This window comes from Pelodiscus sinensis, chromosome 12, assembly GCF_049634645.1.
Source record: "Pelodiscus sinensis isolate JC-2024 chromosome 12, ASM4963464v1, whole genome shotgun sequence".
Taxonomy (NCBI): domain Eukaryota; kingdom Metazoa; phylum Chordata; order Testudines; family Trionychidae; genus Pelodiscus; species Pelodiscus sinensis.
The window spans coordinates 19,629,661-19,642,321 of NC_134722.1; the positions used below are offsets into that span (position 1 = coordinate 19,629,661).

Consider the following 12,661-nt stretch of genomic DNA (forward strand, 5'->3'; position numbering starts at 1 on the left):
GACATTGATCACTCCTCATTTAAATGTACAACAGGTTAGTTAAACACCGAGCTAGTTTTAAGACTGTACAGTTATGACATGCCTGGTTAAGTAAATCTGTTTCTTGCTATGTTGTTTTAAACAGAGGTATTCCTGGAAGCACTCTTAATGTTGCTGGCATAAGTTCAAACAACCCAAACTTTTATAGAACATCAATCAACCATCCCTTTCAATTTAAAGAGACAATAAAGTGCAAGTAGTCATAAGACCGTTCAGATAAAAGTGCCAACTTAAGAACAGTACTCAAGAGGGTAAAAAGGAAGTGATCTCTAAAACCACCACAGAGCAGTGTAAAAATTAAAGTGAGAATTTAACTTTCACTACATGTTCTGTTCTCTCTTCTTGGTGTCTGCAGCCAGGAGATATTATGATTAAGATGAGCCAATGTACTGCCTCCTCACATGTTTTTTAAGATACAAACATCTACTATAACACAATAAAATAATCAATAATAATAGAAATATTTGATAACAAAAATCAAATAAATAATCAGCATCAATTTCAATGCATAATAAGAAATTCTGTCACATGATAGAAAAAGGCTTAGGAATAGATTTTCAGAATACACACACACACACCCCGACCAAATTTTCATGAGAGATTTTCATTTGGAGTCAGAATTTCATTAAGAGATATCAGATACTGAACTTTTCTGAAAATCTGGGCTACAAACCTTGGAACCAAATTTATATAAAGCCAGAATAACTTTATGTATCTAAGTTGTTCCACTGACTTCAACAAGACTATTCAGTTGCAAATATATTTGCAGGATTGGGCCATGCTTCTGATCTAATTTAAATCAGTCCTAACTCCAATAAATCCAATGAAGTTACACTGGTGCAAGGTAAATTAGAATGAGGTCCATAATTAAGAAAAGAATGGCTCACTTGTCCTATTAAGTGCAATTAACAATATTTTGTGAAAAATCGGTGGTTGAAAACAGTGGCATCATTAGTTATTTCATCACTTTTCATTGAAAATTATTACAAAACTAGGTTGAATTTTGCTCACTGACTATATGAACGTGACTTATTTACTGACTTCTAATTATATGAGAAGACACTTAAGGGGCTATTCTTTGGAGTGAATGAAAACACATTATCACAAGAAAATGCAGTATCAGAAAGGTATTTATATAATGCAGAAGTGAAGCAGGGAAATGAGATATAGCAGCTTCCTGTCAGTGATAGTCTGAGATCAGTAAAGCTTCAATGGAATCTGAAAGTGCAAAAAGATGAAAGTAAACAGAATATAGTCTGTTTGTGGCCTTTTCCTAGCAAAAGTCACTGACACTTTACAAGACAAAAATCTCAAAAGAGCACATGATAAAAAGGTTGGGAATGTTGATCAGAATTTCCCTAACGGACACATGTATTTTAAAAGCATGGCCATAAAACTGGATTTCTACAGACAGTGTTGCATCTTAGATGGGGTTAATATTTGGTCCCGATTTTCTTCATACTTTTCTATCATTTTCTGCATGTCATTGTCCGCCTGAATCACCTTGAAAACAAGAAAATGAAAATTAGAATAAGAGGCCCTGTAGAAATCTGCTGTATTTTTTCCCCAAAAATCATTCAGTTTACTAGCATTTGAAAAGCAAAACAATATTACTATTGTGTCTCAAAATGAACTACTCTGAAGAATTTGGTAAATTTGTTTTCAAGTGCAGGGCTTGGGATGAGGCTTTACAAGAAATGCTCACTATCCCAAAAATATTAGTACAAGCACAATCTATTTTTCTAATGCAACACTTGAGAATTAAAATTCTCTTTGTGTAGTACAGGTTGAGCCTCTCTAATCCGGCACTGTCTGGTCCAGCAACATTCATGATCCAGCATGATTTAGTGACACCAATGTCTATTTATCATGGGTGTGGCCAAGTTTCCTGTGAACCCCTAAAGTTTGTTTATAGCCACCAGTCCTGGCTCTCAATGTTCTATTATTTAGCTCTAATTTACCCCTAAAACATCTTCTAAGAGCCCAGAAAGAAGTGGAAATGTTGGTAATGTTGCTAGACAATATTGACCTCCCATGGTAAGGCAAATTCTCTGGTTTGGCACCCGTCAGATCCCAAGGGTTCAGGACTAGAGAGCTTCAACCTGTATTTGCTTATTTGGTTACAGCTGATAAATATACACTTACAAGTACTGGAGAAGGAACTTTACACAGTGTTTGTTTAATGAGCCACTCCTCATAGAGTTGATGGATAGCTTCTAAATATTCCTGTAAAACATCATTAAAAACATACATTTACAGAGCTGAAACTCACTGCAGTTTCTGTATTTATATTGTTTAAACTACTCCAAATCAGCTACGAGGTCAAGGACTTCAACCACATGCATATAAAAGCGAAAGCTACCATCAAACACTTGATACTAAAATCCAGATTTCAGACATGGTTTGACACAAAAGGCAGGTCCTTATTATCCAGTGCATTGTGATTTCAGCATCCAGTTTTCATCCAAAATTCAATTTGACCAAAGTTACAGATTTTTAAGGCCAAAAGGAACCACTGTGATCATCTAGTCTGACATCCTGTCTAGCACAGGCCAGACCTACCCTAAAATAATTCCTATGAAGCATCTATTTTAGTCCCCAAGCTCCAATTTACCATCTGAGCTCCAACTAGCAACATCCATCCCATGGGATGCCATTGCTGCTTCATGGTGAACACACACAGACTGAGCAAGTGGAATCTTAATTTCTTTCTATAGTCAGTGACCACAACCCTGGTGTAAGAGGATTTAATCTACCCTGGATCTAAATCTATTAAACCAATGGGAGTTGAGTGCTCTCAGCACCTTGCAGGATCAAGATCTTTGTTTTAACTCCCGTGGGAGGAGTCTGACTTAAGTCATACACAGAGATAAATACCATGGACAGCAAAGGAAAGGATGTAAGAGAACACTGAAAGGAACACGCACTTCAGAGCTGTCTTTTATGTGGATATGTTTTTCTAACATTCCCAGTTGATCTTCTACTTCCACTCACCTCCTTTAAAAGCATTTTTGCTTGTCAGCAGCTATTAGATTTTCATGGAGAGGACTTAACCTTTCATTCACTATAGGCTTTTTCCTCAGTAACAGAGACAGACACTGCAAAGTGCAACAAATGATGTCTCTTCAAAGTCACTGTAGTAAAATAATAGCTAGGGCTTATTCACCTAGGGGACATTTCACATGGCTCAAAATTTAGCTCTTGGCTTTTATCTCACCATACATGTTCAACCTACCCAACTGCTCTTACTAAATCACCTTACAATAGAAGCACTTTAATGATAGGCAGCACATTCCCTCTCTTACCCCATTTATACCTGGCTTAGGGATTCATTTCAAAATATCTGTTTGAAGCTAGGGCCTCACATAAACTGTTTATGAGATGCAGTAATCTAATTGTACAGCTTATTTTTATTAGATTCCTATGTCACTACGTGCTGGATTTTTCCAACACTGCCCATGCCCCACAAGAAGGCAAACACCTGCAAGGGCATTTTACAAGGCCCTGAACTCTAATGCATACAGCTGATGAAGGTTGTACATGTAAATGTTTTTCCTGCATGCTCTCATACTCAAGGGGCTCCTATTCAAGAAGTGCATGTGGAAAAGGAGAACAAGCAGACACTCTTAAAATGGTGGTGATAGCTCTCTCTCTCTCTCATGTTCAAACTGTATTATACTGACTTACCAGAACTGCAATCCTAGAGGACTTGATAGTCACTGTCCAAAATTATTTTGATTTTTAAATAAGAATTGATTTGTCTTGACTAAGCTACAATGAACCCTTCACGTTCTTCCTAATACTAAACTGCACCCATTAGTGGAAACAGTTGGATTACATTGTGGCAAGGCCCTGACTTATCAATTGACTCCAGTATACATTTTTATATTTAGAGGTAGAGAGGCTACAGATTGAAAGCTTTGAAGATATAGACATCCTAAGCCTCTGCTCTACCATGAAGAACAATTCCCTTACCATAGCAATGATCTTTTCCTCTTTTCTGCATCTATTCTTTAATCTCTCATAACAAGTTTCAGGAGAAGTCTGTAGATAAACTGCCATTAACAAAAAAAAAAAAATTGGAACAGTTATTTTCAGGGGTAAGTTAGAACATAGCAACAGAGCACTCATCTCCTCCATAACCAATAAAAGAATCATCTGTGGTACACATCTCTGATATGGGCATCAGCTACAAACAGCCACAGTAGCTCCACTGATAGCCAATCTGACACCAGTGGACTTGCTCTTGGAGGAAAGTAATCACCTCCAAACACCATGGATATATAGAGATGAAGAATAGCAATGTAACAATAGAACAAATATTCCAAAGGCATTACTGCTGTTTAACATGTACAATATAAGGCATTTCTTGAATTACAGGAAATAAATAGCAAAGGTTTCTTTTTCATAATACAAAATTTTAAAAACCCCCACAAAAACCTTGATTTAAGAAGGGCCCAGTGTCAGAGATGAGCATATTTTACCTATCAAATCAACTGAAACATCAGTGTTCTTCGTGATCCATTCAAACCATTCAGTTAGCACTATGTAATCCACTTCTGGCATTCTCCCACTGCAATAATCAACAAGAAAATGATTGTATTACCTATTTCATTACAAAACCATACACAGTGCAACAGAGGGCCTGAATCTGATCTCACATGATCTGATACCTTTCACCTCACTAGAATTACTCCTGATTTCATAGAAGATTGGGTTCGAAGAGACCTCAGGAGATCATCTAGCTCAGGAGTCTGCAACCTATGACTCCTGAGCCAAATATGGCTCATTAGGGAGGCAGATATGGCTTTTTTGCTGCTTGAGCTCATCCCCCATCCTGCTCCTCCCACAGCAGGGAGCCCATACTGGCACTCCAGCCTTGAGGTCTCCTGCAAGATTGGAGCTCCAGTGCAAGATTGGTGGGGAGAGGAGAAAGCCCTGAGCCTCCCTGGTGGATCTGGCTTGTGGAAAAAGTGGAGCCAGAAGTGGCTGCATGCGCTGCCACTTCCCTTCCCTGGCTGGGGGAAAAGTAGCATGTGGCTGTGCTTCCTGAAGGCTTTCCCCACTGCTCCCACTGGCTAGAATCTGGCCAATGGGAGCAGCAGGAGGCCATGCCTGGGACCAGCATAGGGCACAAAAGAAAGTAAGTTCTTCCCCACTCCCTCATGCCCAGACCCCACCAGCCTCCCACACATACGCCTCACTCACCTCCTCCATTGAGCCCCTGCATTCCCAGCCCACTCCTGCACCTTCTCCTGCTTCTGCACCCTCTCTCCTGGCCAGACGCCTACTCCTAGCCCACTCCTGCCCCCTCCCCCTTGGTCTAGGGTACCTCCAACATGCTCCTGCCCCCCCACCGCCACTGGCTAGACACCCTACTCCCAAGGTTGCTCCTGTACCCTCCCTCCTGGCAAGGCTCTGTCCCCTCCCTTACTCCTGCCCTCTTCCCCGCCAGTCATACACGCTACTCACAGCCTGCTCCTGCATCCCACCTCCTGCCCATATCCTGCACCCCCATCCCTATCCCACCCAATGGCAGCACTCCTGTCCTGAACACTTAACCTCTCATTTTTGGCCCCACCCCAAAGCTTAGAGTGGGCCACAAAATCCACTAAATCTGGAACCCCAGAAGAATTAATCTGGCCTGAGGCCTTGAACTTCAGTCCTCCCTGCCCCTCACCCTACCATGGGGCTGGAGTGAGGTATTTCATTTGGGGGGTCACATCAGTGGGGGTTGCGGGTTTTGGAGGGTTGTGTGGTCCCCAACTGATTTTTCTATGAGTCAGTGGTCCCCAATTCAAAAAATATTCTCCACCCCTGCCATACATAAAGGCAACATTGTGTGTTAGACATAATATTTTCCTCTATTTAAAATGAAGCCTTGCCATCAAAGCCCCAATCGGGACCCAGCTCCAATCAAAGCCCAGCCCCCACCAGGCCACAGCATCCTGTCCCCGGATCCCGATCCCGGGACAGGCCCTGCAGTCTGGCCATCTGGCTGCAGGAAGGGCTAGTGACGGCCCCCCTCTTGCTGCAGCATGGGTAGGAGCGGAGGCCATGATCAAACTCTGGTGATCCTGGCCTGGCCCGGCCCCTCATCTAGCCACTGCTGCCTGAGTGCAGCAGCCCAGACAGGTAAGGCGATCCAGACTCAGGGTCCCTTCACCTGCACTTAGTCTATTTTCTACCCCCAGCGCCCTGCCCTGTCCCCTGCATCTCCCACACACTCCAACCTCCTGCCCTGAGCCCCTCCTACATCCCAATACTGACTCCTGCACCCACAAATCCACAAACTGCAGCCCCAGCAGCAGTTCCATTAAATAGTCTGAGTAAAATGTTTCATTTATGCTATTATTAATAATTATGTCAATCATCAATAATATTAAATAGTATATTTTCAGTCATGCAAATGGGCATTCTTCTACAGCTCTTTGCTGACCACTTGTTCTGAATTTCGATGTACTTTGGCTCTTTGGTTTGAAAAGGTTGCCGACCCCGATCTAGTCCAACCTCCTGCTCAAAGCAGGACTAACCCCAACCAGGGTTTTTTCAAGCATTGCTTTAAAAACCTCTAAGGATGGAGATTCTACCACTTCCCTAGTCAACCGGTATAAGTAAACTCTAGACCCATAATGTCTCTAATCTCAGAATTATAGTTCACAGGTCAGACATAAGAAAAACATGTTTAAAAATGAAATAGTCTTGTATAAACTTAAGTTTTAACAATTTTTCTCACACAAATTAGTGTTTTGCTATTTCACAAAAGCACAGTTATACTTGGTGAACTAAGCAGGAAAATGTTATATCAATATCTATATGGCAGCAGTAAACTAGCATCAGCGATATTACTACAATTTTTCATAGTAGGACTGTTACGAATGTATTCAAACTGTTGCACGCCATGCTGCAATGAAGGTTTGATTGACAAAGCAACATCAACCATTTGTTACAGTTGCAAAAAAAAAAGGCAAGAATAATAATGGCATCTGGTAAATTAGACTTTACTTTCCATGTGAGAAGTATTTATTAGGATGGAGGGCTGTTGAAATATTCAGGAAGGTTAATTTGAGCTCCACATTCATCATACAGTGAAAGCAAAATTGTAGAGAACTATCCCAAAATCATCTTGATAAGAACAAACAGGAAGACATTAAATTGATGCAAATAAGTCAACAGAAAATGTGTATAGTAAGAGTTAAATATCAAGTTAATACTTTTTTAATTAAGCTATTTTCTCTATGAGCACCGAAAAGTATACCTTCTTCTAAATGACTGCAAGAACGAAACACAAAAAGTAATTACTGGTGAACTCCAACTCCTGTTATACCTATGACCATTTGCAGCTTTCAGATGGCTTTAAAAGAGATAAATTTCTCTGCCAGTCTTTTGGCAACGTGTTTTGGTAAACCAAGAATAAAAGAGCAAAGCTTGCAGAAATACTACTACCCTCATTCTTTGTTTGTCATCCAAATTAACAGCTTGCCTCCACAATTTGGAAAAAGACAAAGGGAAGGGTAACAATTTGCTGTGAACAAACAACTGTTGTTTTTCAAATACCCTTAACTAGGAAATGTTTTCATGTGTCACCTTCCACAATGATTTTAGAAAGGTTATATTTTAACTACATCGGGGGGGGGGAGGGGCGGGAGGAGGGGAGGAGACAAACAAAACCAAGTTTGAGTCTCTCCCTCCCCCCTCGCATCCAACATATGAGAAAAAGAGAAAGAAGACTGGAAAGAAATAGATACACAAAAAAAATCCAGAATTAAATATATTCTGCAATGGGAAGCCAATTCTGAAAACTTCTCCCATGCTCAGGCATTAATTTCAATGGCACTACTCAAGTAAATAATTGGAATACTTTGTATAAGCATTCTGGATCAGGCTCATGAAAAATAAAGGTCATGTCTAAGGCCAGTTCTACACTACCAGAGAAAGTAGACCTAAGATACGCAACTCCAGCTACGAGAATAGCATATCTGGAGTCGACACCCCTTAGGTCAAATTTCTGCAGCATCCCCACTGTGAGAGGTTGATGGGAAGAACTCTTCTGTCAACTTCCCTTACTCCTCATGACCTGGTAGAGTAACAGGACCCATGGGAGCACCATCAGCGGTTGTTTTAGCAGATCTTTACTAGACCTGCTAAATTGAATCCCGAGAAATCAATCTCTGGATCATTGATCTCGGGGTAAGTGAGGACAAGCTCTAAGATGAAAGGTACCAGAAGTTCTTCTATATCAACTGAAATCTTGCTGATCAGGTTATGACACTTCCAGGTAAAAGTTCTCATTTTAAGAGTACATAGGAACGGTAGCAATTTCCTAACTCAACTACGAATCTGATTTCAAATGGAAAAATTAATTTAATTATGATTCACAGTGGGAAAAAAAAAATCACACATTCAAATGCATATGTATATAATTGTGAAATCCCAAATACGTGCTTCTATTTCAATGCTAAATACAGAGTAATAATAATGATAATACAGAACCATTTGCATTTCTGTGGTGACTTTCATCACAGAATCTCATGGCAAATGCAAATGAATGGAACCTTGTAACATTACTGTAAATATTCTCTCTGCAGTTTTTTGCTGCAGCACAGCGTGTTAGTGTGTGGACTTTCAAAGTCACTTTGAGTAAACAGTACTGCTGGGAAAAGCACCCAAATTTCTTAGCTCCCAGTCTCTTGTTCAAACAATGAGAAAAGGAAGGAAGCATGTTTAGACTAGAACAGTGTTTCCCAGTTTTATTTGGCCATGGAACCCTTTTAAACGCGAAAGAATTTTGTGGAACCCCTAACAACAGTCTCATATATGGAGCTGAAAAAAATCGACCACAAATAAGTAAGGATAATAAAAAACAAATGCTAAACAAGGTCATGAGATCAACATTTAGTTTAATTGCACATATTTAAAAACAAAAATCACATAATATGAATTATTTTTTTTAATCATAAAATGTTATTGGAATTTTCTCACAGAACCCTTATTTTCACTTCACGGAACCCCGGGATTCTGCAGAACACCATTTGGGAAACACTGGACTAGAGATATGGAGCTCCATTTGTTCAGCGGCGTTGAATCAGGGACTCAAACTATGCCCTCTTTCTATTAGCAAAGCATAACCTATGTTATACTGAATGCCTATCCACCTCTGAGCAGTCTGGGTCTATTTAAAAAAAATACAAGGTTCCCTTTTTATACACACATTTTAACAAGTTCACCTTCCATGTAATCCCCTTAAATAAATACCTCCTTCTACAAATATTAAGCTAGGAGCCCCACTTCTGCCATCCAATTTTTATACTTACCAATCTTTGCTGGAAAGGTTAGTTGAATAACTTGGACCTGGACCTCAGCATTTTAGCAGCCTGAACCTGAAGATGCAACTCCAGTTGACCTGGTTTTCTGGATGCTCAGTATAGCACTAAGCAACAGATTCCATTAATATGCCATTGTCAACCACTGTTGGGTTCCCTTTATGGCTCAATTTACTTAAGACAGCTGATTTATGGCTTGCTTATGGATATGGATATTTACACCTTCCTGAATTGAATATGAGAATCCTCCAGGAAGTAGCTAAAGGCAGAGGAAATTGTGCCTTTGGCTTCCACTTGGAAAATTAGGTATATTTCTCTAAGAAGACTATTAAGTAAATGGTTACACTCCAGAGCATTTAAGCTGGAGCTTTACAAGTTCCAACAGTTGAATGATTTTTCTTTAATCTCACTAACTCTCATGCAGAGGTTGAAAGGACCCCATTAACTGAAACTACAGTATAACTCATCAATGCAGGTAAACACTAATGGCCAACTTCCAGTAATGTACCCCCACAATGACATGACTTGAAAAGCAATTTGTTTTATGCCCTCTGGCCACCAAAGGAGGTAGCCACACTATTAACACCACACAGCTCAAGCTCTCCATTAAACGATCTAGAATTGTGCTAAAAGCTTCCACAACAAGGACTTCATTCTAGTTAATCTCAGTGTAACACTCAGGCCATGACTCTCAGAGCCAATCAATACAGAACAATCCTCAGAATTCTCTCTTCCAGGATATCTAGCTTATTATGTACTGAAACAGGAGCTAGAATTCTGCTTTTCATCTCTTGCTAATGCCATTTCACCAAAACAATGAGTTCACATACCACACACGGTACACGGAGACTGAACAAGCCACTGTTCTTAAAAGCATTAAAATAAAAGAAAGTCTTAGGACAAAAACAAGAAGTCCTCTATGCACCATTCCATAGTGCTATGCAGCAGTTAGCTATCAATCTCCCCTAGAAATGACTGACTGCATTTCTAGGGTGTGGTGAGCTATAAAGTAACTGAGGATCTAATAAACACAAGATATTGCTGTTACAGCTTTATAGTAATTTAATTATTCATTTGGAAAGAAACAGAACAAAGTTCCAATGAGAAACTTTGACTTGTTCTCCCAGGAGACGCACACCGCCTCCCGACACTGGCTATTCAGACTTTCCAGACCATATGCACACAAAGGATGTAAGAAGTGTTAAAAAATAGTAACTGTGCAACCGATCAATATTCCACCGGTTACACTGCTAAACAGTCTCTGTGGACTCCCAGCACTGCCAGCCTTGAGGGCCCCCAGACTCCCAGCAGCAGGCCCCGCACTCCCTAGCAAAGTTTAACAGGAACCCATCAGCTTATCAGTTAACCTCTTACATCCCTAACACAAAGGTGCAGAGGATTCTGGTTTACTGGCTCTTTCTTAAACCACCACTCCTGTTACGCACTAACAAGGCTGCCTTGGCTTCTCACTTTGCTAGGTCCACAAAGTCACTCAGACTAAGGACTCAGTAACAGTTTATTTATAGGCTTGTTCCCACCACTGTTTCACCATTACAAGAAACTCCTCACCATTTGCAGGCAGGAAGGAGGTGAGAGCTACCCCCTGGCTTTTTGCTTTCTTCCTCCCGCTACTCTGCTTCTGATTAGGTAACAGCTGATTCTGCTTCCCCACTTAGTACCAGGTTATTTCCAGCCCACTCTAATTTGTTCCTCTAATGAGAAGCAGGCATGACAGAGGACTGGAGCAGCAACTCTTTGCCCAGAACTCTGTCACTCACCTCCCTTCCTTCTTGAACTGCCAGATTCACCCCTCTGCATTGTCTCCTTCCTGTATAGGTGAGGTTAGTGCTGTGGGGGAGTCATCCTCTCTCTTTTGAGTCCATTTCAGGGTTGTCCATGTGGATTTCTTTCATTCCCCAACTACACTGCATAGGAAGTGGACAGCTCCACATCTCTGTTGCGACCCAAAGATCCTTGCATCACTCAATCCCTTGGCTGTTCCCCAGTTCCCCACAGACACACACTTCCTTCCCATCAGTTTGGGGTTGACCCTAACTCCCTCCTGGATGCTCAGTTTCCTGTCCCCTAAACTTGACCAATGGTGCCTGGATCTTTTCTTTTGGGGGTCTTCTAATAAGGGCTTCCACCAAGTCTTGCTCTTCAGTCAAGGACCCTGTAGTGCCGTGGTGCCCAACACGGTGCCTGCGGGCGCCATAGCGCCCGCGGGGGCATTTGCATGCGCCCGCCAGATGCTCGGGGCTGGCCTGGCCCCGGGCACATGGCGCGGCGCTTGCGGGGAGCGTTGGCCCCAGGCATGCGGCGCTTGCGCGGGGGGGGGGAGGGGAGCGTCGGCCCCGGGCGCGCGGTGCTTGCGCGGGGGGCGGGGGGGGAGGAAGCGCCGGCCCCAGGCACGCGGCGCTTGCGGGGGGGGAGGGGAGGAGCGCCGGCCCCGGGCATGCGGCTATGGGGGGGGCCCCCGGGTGTCAAGTGTCCCCGCCTCTGGCGCCCGGCGGGCGAACGGCCACGCCCCCTGGCGCCCGACAACCTCAAAAGGTTGGGGACCACTGCTGTAGTGGATGTCTCATCCGTAACTTCTCTCCCCCTTCTTGGGCTCTGATGTCTAGGGGTTTTCTGCTTCCAGGTCTCTAGCCTCTCCTTTGGGGAATCTTCCCTTTTCCCTATTCTGGGTTTTCTCCCTCTGCTCACCTTCCCTCCTGGGAAGGGGTCCCAGTTGAACCCACTACCATAGGATAACGTAAGCCCTTTACTATCCTGAACCATGTCCACTTAAACCTACCATGAACCTCAAGGGACACCTGACCTGAGCCATAGTATTGCCTCCTATACCTGTGGATACATTTTATGTCAATCTTTGCACCAGGAATCCCCCACTGTGACCTCACTGGCTTCTTTTGTATTGGAAAGCAGGCTGAGTCCGAGTCCACCATGCCTCCCCTGGAGTTTCCTCCCAGTGAGGATAGTGGAATGGTGGACAGCTTCCACTGCATTCCAGCATTTGAAAACTCTGTGTTGTCAGTCCTCTCGTGTCCCAGTTGTCCACACTACCAGCAGTCAGGTTGGGACCCTAGGGGAGCCCATTTTTTCTCCAGACCCTTTCTCCCAGTCTCCACTCCCCACACTGGGCCATCTCTTCTGCCACATCCACATACTCCTTGGTAAGCTTTACAGACACCTCCACCATATTTGGTTGGCATGTCCTCACCCACATCTCTATGTTCTTGGAGAGGCTCTATAGAAATTGCTCCAGGTAGTGTGCATCCATGAGCTCCCCCGTTGTC

General features: G+C 42.6%; 1 protein-coding gene across 6 annotated transcripts in view; it reads right to left on the reverse strand.

The window, feature by feature from the left end:
* Window positions 1-1,151: 1,151 nt before the first annotated feature.
* TK2 (thymidine kinase 2) overlaps window positions 1,152-12,661 on the reverse strand; it is a 44,469-nt gene continuing 32,959 nt past the window's right edge. For all 6 annotated transcript variants that reach the window (XM_075940044.1, XM_075940041.1, XM_075940040.1 and 3 more), the window contains 4 exons: window positions 4,524-4,612; window positions 4,015-4,094; window positions 2,185-2,265; window positions 1,152-1,542 (listed from right to left, as the gene is read on the reverse strand). In XM_075940044.1, coding sequence (XP_075796159.1) covers window positions 1,444-1,542; window positions 2,185-2,265; window positions 4,015-4,094; window positions 4,524-4,612 — 349 coding nt within the window. In that variant the 3' untranslated portion in view covers window positions 1,152-1,443. The remainder of the gene's footprint in view (window positions 1,543-2,184; window positions 2,266-4,014; window positions 4,095-4,523; window positions 4,613-12,661) is intronic.